This window comes from Ceratotherium simum, chromosome 17 (assembly GCF_057802395.1).
Source record: "Ceratotherium simum simum isolate JZ-2026a chromosome 17, ASM5780239v1, whole genome shotgun sequence".
Classification (NCBI taxonomy): domain Eukaryota; kingdom Metazoa; phylum Chordata; class Mammalia; order Perissodactyla; family Rhinocerotidae; genus Ceratotherium; species Ceratotherium simum.
This window is the reverse complement of record NC_141916.1, coordinates 2373782-2388655: the sequence shown is the minus strand read 5'-3', so window position 1 is coordinate 2388655 and position 14874 is coordinate 2373782. Positions and strand designations below refer to the sequence as shown.

At 44.0% G+C, this 14874-nt stretch overlaps 1 protein-coding gene across 2 annotated transcripts in view; it reads right to left on the bottom strand.

Annotated features, from left to right (window-relative positions):
- Positions 1–14874, bottom strand: part of CPM (carboxypeptidase M) — a 78669-nt gene that overhangs the window by 25642 nt on the left and 38153 nt on the right. The window contains exons 1-2 of one of the 2 annotated variants that reach the window (XM_087442040.1): positions 2511–2586; positions 1611–1783 (exon numbers count right to left, since the gene is read on the bottom strand). In XM_087442040.1, the coding sequence (XP_087298166.1) occupies positions 1611–1768 (158 nt within the window). In that variant the 5' untranslated portion in view covers positions 1769–1783; positions 2511–2586. Of the gene's footprint in view, positions 1–1610; positions 1784–2510; positions 2587–14874 lie in introns of those variants that run through there. The other variant, XM_004429396.3, reaches the window with a different exon arrangement.

Below are 14874 nucleotides of genomic sequence, written 5' to 3'. Positions count from 1 at the left end.
GTGCAGTGGGCACACCTTGGGTTTGGCTCTGGGTGTTTTTACAAACACAAACATGGGGGTGGTGGATGGTAGCCTTGGCAGCCTCCCACGAACCCCCCTGGTGTCCATGCAGTGTGTGGTCCCCTCCCATGTGACTTGCTCTCGCCAGTGGGACAGGAGCTATTGTGATGTAAGAAGAGGGTTGGTTGGGCCGGCCCCGTGGCTTAGCGGTTAAGCGTGCGCGCTCCACTGCTGGCGGCTCGGGTTCGGATCCCGGGCACACACCGCTTCTCCGGCCATGCTGAGGCCGCGTCCCACATACAGCAACTAGAAGGATGTGCAGCTATGACATACAACTATCTACTGGGGCTTTGGGGGGAAAATATAATAAAATCTTAAAAAAAAAAAAAAAAAAAGAAGAGGGTTGGTTAAGTGTGTGCATTTTGGGGCTTTTGCTCTTGAAACACTCCCTTTTGGAGCCCTGAGACCCCAAGGCTGGGCACGGGGCAAGTCCACATGGGGAAATGAGAGCCCAGGTGACACCCAGAAAGGAGGCTCCAGATGCATGGTCCGGGCTGGTTGTCTCAGCCAGCCCCCAGCTGGGCCCCAGGCCTCACAGCGCAGAGACCAGCCGTCCCTGCTCTGCCCTGCCCAAATTCCTAACTTAAAGAATTGAGAGTAAATAAAAAGGTTGTTGTTTTAAGTCCTTAAAATTTGGGGGTGGTTTGTTACATAGCAACTGATAACAGACACAACAGGAACGTGCTACTTTATACAAATGTATTTTTGAAAAGTTGACTGGCCGTGTTTAAATATGCTAGAAAAACTGGAAGGGAATCAAGTGGTGAGATTTTATTTATTTTCGGTAAAAGCAAACAAATTTTTAATTCCACAAATATAAATGTATGTTAGACATAGAAATTCCAAACTTCCCGAGGCAGCTTGAAACAAAATTAACTGCTTAAACCAGAAATCCGACAAGACTCACTCTTCTTTGTGGTTAGTTCTTGTACTGGCTTAAAAAATCAACCAGTAATGACTAAGGGCCTAGGAACCATGCTAGGCCCTGGGGATTTCCCCACGATGAACACAAGGACAGGATTCCTGCCCTCGGGTAGCTTACAGTGTAGCTGGAAGAGAGACATTCAACAGGAAATTAGACGTTAAAAACTGCTATGAAGGTAAAGCGCCAGGTGGCAGGCCAGCGTAACTGGGACCTAACACACGACAGGCTAGGGAGGAGTCTCTGAGGAGATGCTGTTTAAGCAGAGGGAGGGCTGAGGAGTGGGAAATGGGTGTGCAAAACGCCCGAGGGGAGAGAGAACCTGGCAGTTCCAAGAGGCGGAGGAGGAGGAACAGAGCAGCTGAAGCAGAGGGGCATGGGGGCGAGGGGGCGAGGGGGCGTGGGGACGAGGGGGACAAATGAGGCCGGAGCAGTGACTCGGATTGCACTTCTCACCTTAATGGCAACGGGCAGCCCTGAGGAGTTCTCAGCCCGGCAATGACAATGACGTGACACGGACTCTCTGGATGGGTCACCGGCTCCTCTGGACAGGGCCGAGGGGCGAGATCTGATGGGGGCCTCTCTGCTGCTTTCTGTTCTTACATAGAGACAGGCTAGCCCTCCTTACCTTCCATTACTGTAAAAACAATCGGGCTTTTTGACAGCTTCAAATCCATCCGGGTTCATTGAAGGCATGATGTGTATGCGGGTGCTGTTGATCAGATGCGTGACTTCAGGGTCTCTTCCATCGCTGGTTACCAGATACTCGATCAAATGGAGCAGCATTTCCCGCCCCACAGTCTGAATGTGTTAACGAGAAAACGGGGTATCATGAGGTCAGAGGAACACGGTCCCCAAAGCACAAATCCCCAACAAGAGACTCTGCACATGATGTGTGAGACCAAACCCAGTTGTGAGACCACTGTTTCTCACGCATGCTGATACTCTGGCAAGTGGCAGTCAACACTGGAGTGCTCAAAATTGTTAGGAAAAATTATTTTTTAAAAATAAATAAGCTCGAAGGGAGTCAAGATGGCGGCGTAGGCAGACTCTGAACTCACCTCCTCCCGTGGACACAGCCAATTTACAACTACTCGTGGAAAAATTACCCCTGAGACAGAACTGAAAACTGGATAAGAGGAACTCCTGCAACAACGGACAATCCTCTCTGAGGTGGAAGAGGCAGAGACTCCCTTCTGGAGAGAAAAAATGCCGCCTTCACAAGCCGCCAGCGTCACGGCCGCCGGGAGCAGCTCACAGGTACGCACCCTCCCTGGAGGCGCGGGGCACTGAGCCGGGGAGCGCCCCCGCTGGGGGCATTTTGTGGACCCAGCACAATCGACACCAGCGGCATAATATCTGACTTTGCCTGCTACTAAAGCATTGGGTAGCACCCCCAGAAAACCCGGTTCACAAAGAAACTAAAACTGGCTCTTAAAGGGCCCGTGCACAAACTCACCCGTTCCAGAAAGCATCCTAAAATCACCAGAAAGAAAGGTACACAGTGCTTCGGTGACAAGAGACTCACCTAATAGGCCCTGAGTGCATCACGGTGAGGGGTGAGACCTCTCCAGGGACTGGGACATTGGCGGCGGCCATTGTTGTGGCCTGGTGTGAGCGTGCTGACACAGACGCCATTGGAGTTCTCCCTGAGACCTGCTAGCCCAGGGTCTGCTCCACCCGCTAGAGCACCAATTTAATCCAGCTCAGCCAGGGCAGGCAGCCCACCCTAGAGACTGGCCCCACCCAACAACAAGCCCTCAGGCAGCGTGTGGGCCTGCATAGATTGGTGACTGGATTCTCTGCAGCCTGGCAACTGAGCTGACTTGAGCGGGGCAGGGTGTGCACAAGGAGCGGGTGGAGAGTGTGGGGCAGTGGTGGAGTGTGTGGGGCTCCCGCTGTGGAGAGACTGGGTCCACTTGCAGAGGTTGGGGCACTCACACAGGGCAGGACTGTGTTGACTGTGTGTGTGGACCTGTGGGCAACAGGGCTTGTCAGCTGCAGAAGACTTGTGCTTCTCAAAGACCCACATAGGAGGTTTGCCCCACCTTCCAAAGCCTGAAACAATTGGGTGCTCCTGTGCCTGAGGGCAGCCCCACCCAGCTGCAATCCCCAGAGAGCTGACAAGAGACCTAATAGGCTAGAGGTTTACAGCAATTGTAAGGCCCTGAGCCTAACAACCTGCCACACTGGGGGCCTACTCACTTAAAAGAAATACTGCAACACAAATGTGGTATTAGAACTTACAGCCAACTGTACTGGGGCTCCCCACACCTGATAAAGAGACTGAAGGGCCCACAACAACTACAAGCAGCTGAGCATTACAACAGCTGGCCAGGAGCATAACTCAGCCTCCTGGGCGCCTATAGGGAGAGCTAATAGGCCACAATAGAAGGACACACGTAGCCCACATAGGGGCCACCCTGGAACACTGAGAACTGAGGGAAGCACACTGGAAGCATCCTAAGGCATCACTTACATAAGGTCACCTATCCAAGAGCAGGAGGCGTGGCTGACCTACCTAATACGTAGACACAAGCACAGGAAAGAGGCAAAATGAGGAGGCAAAAGAACACATTCCAAGTAAGGGAACAGGACAAAACCCCAGAAAAGGAACTAAGTGAAACAGAAATGAGCAACCTACCTGACAGAGAGTTCAAACTAAGAGTGTTAAGGATGCTCACTGATCTGGGGAGAAGAATAGATGAACTCAGTGAGAATGTCAACAAAGAAATGGAAGATATAAAAAGAACCAATCAGAAATGAAGAATACAATACTGGAAATGAAAAATTCATTAGAGGGACTCAAAAGCAGAGTAGAGGATACAGAAGAACGGATCTGTGAGCTGGAAGAAAGACTAGAAGAAATTACCCAAGGTGAACAGGTAAAAGAGAAAAGAATTAAAAAGAGTGAGGACAGTCTAAGGGACCTCTGGGACAACATCAAGCGCACTAACATCCGTGTTATAGGTGTCCCGGAAGGAGAAGAGCGAGACAAGGGGGCAGAGAATCTATTTCAAGAAATAATAGATGAAAACTTCCCTAACCTAAGGAAGGAAACAGACATCCAGGTACAGGAGGCACAGAGAGCCCCAAACAAGATAAACCCAAAGAGGCCCACACCAAGACACATCATCATCAAAATGTCCAGAATTAAAGATAAAGAGAGAATCCTAAAAGCCGCAAGAGAATGTCAAGTTACATACAAGGGAAACCCCATAAGGCTATCAGCTGACTTCTCAGCAGAAACCTTACAGGCTAGAAGAGAATGGCACGATATATTTAAAGTGCTAAAAGGAAAAAACTTACAGCCAAGAATACTCTACCCAGCAAGGATATCGTTCAAAATGGAAGGAGAGATCAAAATTTTCCCAGATAAGCAAAAATTAAAGGAGTTTGTCACCAAGAAACCAGTGTTACAAGAAATGTTAAAGGGACTGATTTAAGGGGAAAAGAGAAGACCACAAATAGGAAAAATTATCTATTTCCACGATTAGAACGTAATGGATACAAATGCACAAAAAAGAGGTTAGATATGATATCAAAAACATAAAAGGAGGGAGGAGGGTAGTTAAAGAGTACAGCTTTCAGACAGAGGTCAAACTAAAGTGACCATCAATTCTGTATAGAAGAAGTAAGGAACAGAGAAGGACTACTTAAACATTGAGAAAAAAAAAAAAGTTAAAAAATGGCAGTAAGTACATACTTATCAATAGCTACTTTAAATGTCAATGGACTAAATGCCCCAATTAAAAGGCATAGGGTGGCTGACTGGATAAAAAAACAAGACCCATATATATGCTGCATACAAGAGACACACTTCAGACCTAAAGACACTCACAAACTGAAAGTGAAGGGATGGAAAAAGATACTCCACGCAAATGGCAATGAAAAGAAAGCTGGGGTAGCAGTACTCATATCAGACAAAATAGACTTTAAAACAAAAACTGTAAAAAGAGACAAAGAAGGGCATTACATAATGATCAAGGGAACAATCCAACAAGAGGATATAACACTTGTAAATATCTACGCACCCAATGTAGGTGCACCTAAATATATAAAGCAATTATTAACAGACATAAAAACAGAAATAGACAGTAACACAATAATAGTAGGGGACTTTAACACTCCACTTACACCAACAGATAGATCATCCAAACAGAAGATCAATAAGGAAACATTGGCCTTAAACGACACCTTAGAACAGATGGACCTAGTAGATATATACAGAGCATTCCATCCAAAAACCGAAGAATACACGTTCTTTTCAAATGCACATGGAACATTCTCCAAGATTGATCACATATTAGGCCACAAAACAAGTCTCCATAAATTTAAGAAGATTGAAATAATACCAAGCATCTTTTCTGACCACAACGGTATGAAACTAGAAATCAACTATAGGAAGAAAATCAGAAAAGCCACAAATACATGGAGATTAAACAAAATGCTACTGAACAACGACTGGGTTAACGAAGAAATCAAAGAAGAAATCAAAAAATACCTGGAGACAAATGAAAATGAAAATACGACATGCCAGAATTTATGGGATACAGCAAAAGCAGTTCTAAGAGTGAAGTTTATAGCGATACAGGCCTATCTCAACAAACAAGAAAAATCTCAAATAAACAATCTAAAAATGCACCTAAAGGAACTGGAAAAAGAAGAACAAACAAAGCCCAAAATCAGTAGAAGAAGGGAAATAATAAAAATCAGAGCAGAAATTAATGAAATAGAGACCAAAAAAACAATAGAAAAAATTAATAAAACCAAGAGCTGGTTCTTTGAAAAGATCAACAAAATAGACAAACCTTTAGCTAGACTCACCAAGAAAAAAAGAGAGAAGGCACAAATAAGTAAAATCAGAAATGAAAGAGGAGAGGTTACAACAGACACCTCAGAAATACAAAAGATTATAAGAGAATACTATGAAAAACTATATGCCAACCAATTCGACAATCTGGAAGAAATGGATAAATTCTTAGAATCATACAACCTTCCAAAACTGGATCAAGAAGTGGAGAATTTGAATAGACCAATCACCAGTAAGGAGATCGAAACAGTAATCAAAAACCTCCCCAAAAATAAAAGTCCAGGACCAGACGGCTTCCCTGGTGAATTCTACCAAACATTCAAAGAAGACTTAATACCTATCCTTCTCAAACTCTTCCAAAAAATTGAGGAGGGGAGGAAGCTCCCTAACTCATTCTACGAAGCTGACATTACCCTGATACCAAAACCAGACAAGGACAACACAAAAAAGAAAATTACAGGCCAATATCACTGATGAACATCGATGTGAAAATCCTCAACAAAATACTAGCAAATCGCATACAACAATACGTTAAAAAGATTATACACCATGATCAAGTGGGATTTATTCCAGGGATGCAGGGATGGTTTAACATTCGCAAATCAATCAACGTAATACACCACATTAATAAAATGAAGAACAAAAATCACATGATCATCTCAATAGATGCAGAGAAAGCATTTGACAAGATCCAGCATCCATTTATGATAAAAACTCTGAATAAAATGGGTATAGAAGGAAAGTACCTCAACATAATAAAGACCATATATGAGAAACCCACAGCTAATATTATCCTCAATGGTGAAAAACTGAAAGCTATCCCTCTAAGAACAGGAACTAGACAAGGATGCCCACTGTCACCACTCCTATTTAACATAGTATTGGAAGTCCTAGCCAGAGCAATCAGGCAAGAGAAAGAAATAAAAGGGATCCAAATTGGAAAGGAAGAAGTGAAACTGTCACTATTTGCAGATGACATGATTTTATATATAGAAAACCCTAAAGAATCCACCAGAAAACTTTTAGAAGTAATAAACGAATATGGTAAAGCATGTGTGTGGTGATGGGTTGTAATTAGTATTTTGGTGGTGAACATGATGTGGTCCATGCAGAAATAGAAGTACAATGATGTACACCTGAAATTTTTACAATGTTATAAACCAATGTTACTGCAATAAACAAAAAAAATAAATAAATAAGCTCATTTTTTAAAAAAAGTATCCATCTGTAAATAATTTACTTTTAGAAAATGAAGTAGAGGGGAGTTAAGGTTATTCTTATCATAATGTTTCCCATTTGCTTGCCTTCCAAACACCTTCTGGGGTTCCAGAGAAGGCATGGGAGTTGTGTCTCTGTGAGCAAGTATGATGCGTATAAAGCCACCATGTACATCTCAGTGGATAGTCGATTGAAAACCACTGCATTTGACATAGATTTTAATAGAGAAAAGCCAAGTTTGTAATAAGCATAATTTAAATAGGTTTCAGATTTCCAAATTCCCCTATTTCCAAATTCCCCTACTGCACATTTGTGTGATTTTTGCCATAACTGTGTGTTTCTGATTTCCACATTCTCATGTTTCTGAAATTTTAGTCATCTGCACATCATTCTGACAATTTTTTTGCCATATCTGCATATTATCTATGGTATTGTTTAGTTTATATTTTCTTTAAATTGGCTCATTTTTTACTTACATTAAAAATGAAAACTTTTGTGTCACTACCATTTTGTTAGATATATGTTTTTAATGTACATTAAAATGAAACCATGACCATGAAAATAAAAATGGTCACATCTACCAAAATTGTCTCATGTACCACCACTACCTGGGAAACCGAGGACCTGTGAGAAAGACTGATTGCTATATAATCCCCAAGGGAAAGATTTACTATTTTTCTTATTAAAAAAAAAAAGTAATTCACATTTCAGCCTTATTTTAGAAAGGTGTGATTAGGCTATGTCAATTTCTCCCTGTAATCCTGGGTTCAAGGAATCTGCTTCTGAGTAACGAGTGTTTACCTCCTACATAGGATCAGGGACTGCCGAGGGTCAGTGAACCGGGACCCAGGGGCAGCAGGTGACAAGATGAGGACAGTGCTGCAGGGGCGTTCATGCAGGCAGAGGGCAGCAAGAGGACTTTCAGTCCAGCTCCGCTGTAGGAATTCACTGTTGCGACAAAGGACGAGCAATTCCTCACTCTGTGACCCTCATTGGCAAACACCGAAACCACATTTTAGGAATTCGTTGTCCTAACAAACTCAGAATAATTGAAGCTGAGACTAAGAAAACTTGGGATATGTGAATTACAGATTCAAAGATAGCCCTAAAATTCACAGCGGAAATATATTCAATTCTGATTTCAATTTTTTCCTCCTCATTTCTATCTCCTTCCACTACCTTGATTTTTGTTTTTACAGTCAAAATTCTCACTTGAAAAAAATCCTTGCAGACTAATAACCAAAAAAATCAAGCAAGCCACACACTGGGTTTCCAATCCTGTGTTTTGGAAGCAACCTCTATGAGTACTTACTAGTTCCCCTAAAACCAGTGGAGAAGGGGCTGTGACTTTAATCTGTGAAAGGTGACTTTAAATGTGGCAAGTGTGGTTGATTCAAGGAGCTTTTCTGCCAAGGGGCTGGGGAAGAGAAAGAGGCTGTGGAAAGAGAGGAGGAATGACCAGGAATCACTCGTAGCTCCTGAGATTTCCAAATGCTGGTTGGAGACTGTAGGGGGGTCAATTAGAGGGAGGAACCAGGAAGAACCAGAGGCCTATCTGAGTTCCCAGTCCAGTCCAGAGGGGAGCCATCAGCATCCCCACGTGGTTCCAATGTGCCTTTCCCTCACAACTGTCTGAACCATCATTCTCAAGCACACCAGAACTCAAGACACGAGCTGACAATGAAATTCATCCAACCAAAAGCAAATGAAAACAGAGAGTAGAGAAGCGACGAGTAAACTACAGAACCAGATCAAGCCACTGTGGCAGGATTGTACAGAATAGAACATAACAGTTAAGGTTTATAATTAACAGAGAGGGTGGGGGCTGGGGGAGAAGACAGAGGTGATTTCAAAGTGCTAATTTCTTCACTTTTCATAGCGAAAGGTCATAAGATACTATAAAAGTTAAAAAAAATATATATTTGAAATGACTACCATTTCAAAGTTTTTCCTAATTTTTTTCATGACTTTAGAAGACACTTCTGATAATTAATTTCTTTTTTTGAGAAAATATTTATCAAGTTCACCAATTATTTTAGTTTCACTTCAGTTTTATTCTGTTAAATTCAAGTAAAATTAAACCTCGTTACTTCTTAAAGATAACATATACAATATGACACACATTTTATTTTATACCCTTTTACTTCCCCTCATCCTTTTACTACAGAAATAAGTATACAGATGTCTAGGATGAAGTCTGGCAAGTATTAATGATGGTTATTTCTGAGTGATAGTACTCTGGAAGATTTTTATTTCCTCTTATTTTTCTAGTGTCACTTTTTCAATAAAAGAAAACCTATGTTATTTTTACAAAAACAATAAAATCATGATTCTTTCAAGGAAACAAATATGTAACCAAGGTATTTTGTTTATCTCCATATTCCAAAACGAATCATAAGTTCTTCACTGCAGAGGGTAAGTAAAAATCTTGGAAATGTGATAAAGAACCAACTAAGAGTCAGATAATTTAAAAAATGCTGAGGTAAACAGATGAAATTTCAGAGGAAGTTAAACAAAGTCGTCTTTTTTGGTTGGGCCACATTTTGCTGCCTCCGTAACAGCAGATTTATGCCAAGTATTATTCAGATTCATTCTTCCCAACCTTAATATAAATGTCTCAAACACTCATTCATGTTTTATGTATAAACCTCCCTTCGTTTAGAATTAAGTCTTTGAGGGCCGGCCCCATGGCTTAGCGGTTAAGTGCGTGCGCTCCGATGCTGGTGGCCCGGGTTCGGATCCCAGGCGCGCACCGACGCACCGCTTCTCCGGCCATGCTGAGGCCTCGTCCCACATACAGCAGCTAGAAGGATGTGCAACTATGACATACAACTATCTACTGGGGCTTTGGGGGAAAAAATAAAATAAAATAAATAAAAAAAAATTATTAAAATTAAGTCTTTGAATATGAAACCTTAGAGAATTCAAATTTTATAAAAGAATGTGCTCAAAACAGTTTCCACTGGCTGCACCGGCCCCTCACTCGGCGTGCTCACTTCCTTGCTGCGCGAGTGGACGTGATGAAGGAATCCCCGAGAGGCTGCGGCTGGAGGAATACGCCGGCTCTGGAGCCCTTCACCAATAACTCATCCTGTAGTTAAAATGGTAATGACCCAGAAAGCAGAAAACAAATTCTGTATCAGTTTTAGTTCAATTCACGTTGAACTAAATCATGTTGGAATGTGCTAGAGAGATAAAAATGAGTGTTCTAGCTCTTCAAAGAATGTTTACAAAAAAAAGAAAAAATTTTTTGAAAAAACAATCCACAACACAGGTCGTGTGCTGTGAGAGCGAGGCGCACCACTGCAGCTGTCCTGATGACGGACTGTCTCTTAAATGCTGCCCTGTGACGAGGCTTCTGGGGGAGAAGCAGCCTCTCTGTGCTGGGGCTCCACAATGGTGGGTTACAGATTTGGTTCATTTATCGGATCGCCTGGCTAAATCCTTCCTCGAATATCAGCCTGAATATTACATTCTCTAGCACACTCTTCCTGCCTCCCAATGTCGGGGTCCCTGGCCTGCCTATGCGGTCATAACCCTCCACACCATGCTGTCCTGACACTGGGCACACACATTACCAAGCCCGACTGACCCCCCCACCCCCACTGCACCGTCTCAGCCTTGAGAGCAAGGCCTAACCAGCTCTCTGTGGCCCTGGAATCTGGCGCAGCTCCTGGTACATCATGTACTCAGTCAACAATTGTGGATTACTGTTGACAAGTCCACGACAAGGTCAAGACGGTTCTGAGGAGGAAGCTTCTGACAACATGAGGACCGATACTCAAGGGAGATGTACAAACCATCAAGTTATTTCATTTGAAGGATTTTTAACATTCAACAAATTTTATGCAGGGTGAGGGGCTGACAATTCTGATCATGGCAAGGACTCAGGATACGTGGTCACCCTGGCCCAGCCTCACCAAAAAGAGAGACGAAGAGAAAAAGGATAATTATATGAGGAATTTAATACATGCTTAAAATGAATTAGACAATTCACCTGGAATAAAGACTAGTCTTGTCTAAATCCAAAAAGAAAGAATTCATTGTCCAAAGCCCCACTATGTAACTGAGGACATTTTCCTATCATCTGGGGCAGTGGTGGGAAAAGAGCTTGGGAAGTGATATTTGGAAGGACAAACTTTTTTGTGTGTGTGTATGTGAGGAAGACTGGCCCTGAGCTAACATCTGTGCCCATCTTCCTCTGTTTTGTATGTGGGACACCACCACAGCATGGCTTGATGAGCACTGCATTGGTCTGTGCCCAGGATTCGAACCTGCGAACCCCAGTCCACCAAAGCAGAGTGCACAAACTTAACCACTACACCACCAGGCCGGCCCCTGGAAGGACAAGCTTTAATGTCTTGCTTTGTCTTAGTGAGTCTGGAACCTCTGCATGTTGACTACATGTCCCAGATTTTCCCAGACAGGCACAATTTCAGATATCAGGTCCTACCGATCATGTAAACCATTAAAATACTCTCTAAATACGAACATGTAGACATACAGACTACATCTCATCAACTGTCTCTCATACCTAGAAGGTGTATGAAGATCATTTATCCTTTGTCCTTTGTTTTTAGGTTGAAAAGTATGGTCAGTATTATTCAGGGAATGCTTTTCCTTTCAACCTATATCTGCAATACAATAAACTATAAATCACTGCCACCAAATGTGAAATTCTAAGTGTGATGTGGATATTTCAAAAGTCTACACCTGGGGGCCGGCCCAGTGGCGCAAGCGGTTAAATGCGCGCGGTCCGCTGCAGCGGCCCAGGGTTTGCCGGTTTGGATCCCGGGACGCGCATCGAGGCACCACTTGCCAAGCCATGCTGTGGCGGCGTCCCATATAAAGTGGAGGAAGATGGGCACAGATGTTAGCCCAGGGCCAGTCTTCCTCAGCAAAAAGAGGAGGATTGGCAGATGTTAGCTCAGGGCCGATCCTCCTAAAAAAAAAAAAAAAAAAAGCCTACACCTGAATAAACCATCACAGTAAAAATAACTCATTGATATCCAAGAAACAGAGCTTCCCTCCTCCCGTCTACTTAAGACCATGGGCCCTGGGGTCAGAGAACCCTGGGAACCTGGCTCTGAGCTGCACTTCGCCTGACTGGGTTAGCTTAACAGTGTGAGCACCCAACCTTTTAAGCACACAGTCATGCCTCACTTCAGTATTTCCATTAGGGGGAATGAGGAATGTCTTAACAATCGAGAGATTCCCAAGTATAAGATTTTTTTTCTATAAAGTTTTAAAAACATTGGCTACGAGACAGGCACAAAACAAGGAGCAGTTTCCCAGGCTTCTCTCCGCACCCACGTTTAGGCTGAGGATACGAGATGGTCTAGTTTCGGTGGAGCTCTGGCTGCAGATCACGGGTTACAGTTGACGACAAAGCCAGCCAGGAGCAGAACGAGGGGGAGGGGAGGGCGAGGGGGACACAGACCTCACTCCCAGGCACGTGAATATTCGTGGAGTGAGGGGACGGTAGCAAACCCCACTCTGTGGGCTGGCATCATCCCTCCCCATTAAGACAATTGGGCTTCAGGCGGGTCCACAGTGCCAGTCAGGAGCCTGCACAGATCAAACCTAGAATCGTTTCTACAAGGAAACATGCCAACGTGTGTGCAGACAAGGGCCTGGATGAACCAGAACGCCTGCCAGTCTTATTGAAACGAGAAAGGTGGAACTGTAGAAATATTTCTCCGTTGTTCTGAAACAGCATGAACATCAGGGGACACAGGCTTTTCATGAACTACCCGGTGTGATTCCACAGCAATCCAGGAGGGGGCAGCAGGGAGCGGGAAGAAGGAAGGGACAGAGAGGCCCTGGGAGTTATTCCAGCGTAGGAGCTGGCTCCTCCTTTACTCCACGAACGAGCCCAAACCCTCCCATCAGATGGCACTGGCACAACCAGGTATCCACCCAGACAAGATCACTTTGAGACAGATCACAGACCTGCACGTAAAACGTCAGCAATAAAAACAGAACATTTCAAAGGCAGCGGAGAGAGGGGAGGAGGCAGATTCACAGCTGGGGAAGGCTTGGTGCCCAGGCTCTGGATTCTGACAGCTGACAACCAAACACAAACCTGGATCCCCTCCCCGGTAAACGGGACTAACAAACGTGGTCAGAAGAAACAAGCCCCACGAAGCTCAGCAGGGTCCGTGCTCAGCGAACACTGGCTGTTGCTGGCATTTTGCTGTAAAGCACGGTACAGAAGGTGACCTGCCAGCCTGCTCAACGCGGCAGAGCGAGCCAGTGTGACACCTAGAACAACATCCACAACGTGGCCCTACCTTTCAAAGAATGACACTGATTTTCCTAAGAATGAGAGAATAAGGGAAATTCATACGAAACAAGAGTAGGGTTAACTGCACTTCTTTTGCAACAATACTTATCTGTAAATGGGCCATTTTCAGCTGATTTTGCTACCCCAGTTTGCTTTTTTGCATTCCTCAATCAGCCAGGCTAATTAGCCGGAACTCTCAGCATCAGTCAAATGAGCCCATCTTCACAATTCCTAAGCTGTATATTAGCCAAAAATGTTTCACCTAAATCCAATACACCTTTATATCTAACATCCGGTTTTAAGTCAGTAGAGGGATGACAGGCCCAGGTTCAATGATGGAAACAGAAAACCCAGGATGTGGGACACGCTGCAGGTTGGAGAACTGAGCAGGTCTCTTTATTAAGTCTGGTGTCATGAAAAGACGCTTTAAAAGCTAGGTTAAAAGAGATTCAGGGATATATCAACCAAATGCTATGTATGGTCCTAGACTGGATCCTGATTCGGACAATTCTGGGGACGTGTAGAGGACAGCTGGAGAAACGAGAGTGGGGTGTAAGATGAAAATGGGATAAACATTTACTGACACGAAAGAGTAGCTAGTATTTAAAAAATGTTACAAATAGCAAATCAGCACAGCTCACTGGTAAAAGTGCGCACGCACACACACACACGGAAATATCTGGAAGGATAAATAAGAATGAATTACCAGTCCTAATTTTTGGAAGGTCAGTATACAAGGGTTTTTTTGTTTGTTTATCTATATTTTTTCTAAGATGTACATATGTTGCTTTTGTAATAATAACAGATTATTTTCAATTTAAAAAAGACTTGATTCTAAAACAAGGCATAATGAGGTAAAAATTCATGGGGGAAAACAGCAGGTATGACCAACAGAACTGGGTCTTCCTGCTGCTGCTGTTCACTGTCTTCTAGCCACGGTATTAAATGTGGGACGCGAGCGCACACACGCGCGCGCACACACACACACTCTGCGGTGAGGCTCAGGGAAAAGAGGAAACATTTTTAAACCAGCGTGGTCAGTTCTGTCCACTGTCCTCCTCAAAGCACACATGCCCCCTGCTGAGATTCTCCACGTGAGGTCCACAAATTCCTAGAAGATCTGTGGACCCAAGGTCAGCACTGGAAGTTTGTGCCAGAACAGCCAGGAATCCACCCGAAGGAGGTCATGAACCACTGCTCTAAAATGTTAGCTGTGTTGCTTCTTAATAGTGGGTTCTTGAAAATGCTCTTTCAATTCCAAAAGATCTGAGAGTAAAAGGATGAGTAAGGTGAGACCCTCTGCTCCTGGGTTAAGTTATCACTTTCCCCAGCTCCTAGTGGCAGCGGGAGGGCAGAATATACAAGACCTCCAATTCAGGATAGTAAGTTTCTCAACGGCCCGTGGAGCCCCACACACTGCTGTCAGTGGGACACACAGAGTAACAGGACTTCGGGTCCCCATCCCAAAATACACCGGGACTTTTCCTTGCCTAATCCAGTGCTTAGCGCTCCTGCGAGAAGCACGTGATCTAGAGCCCTGAACTGATGGGATACCCGAAAGGGGCAGCAAGATGC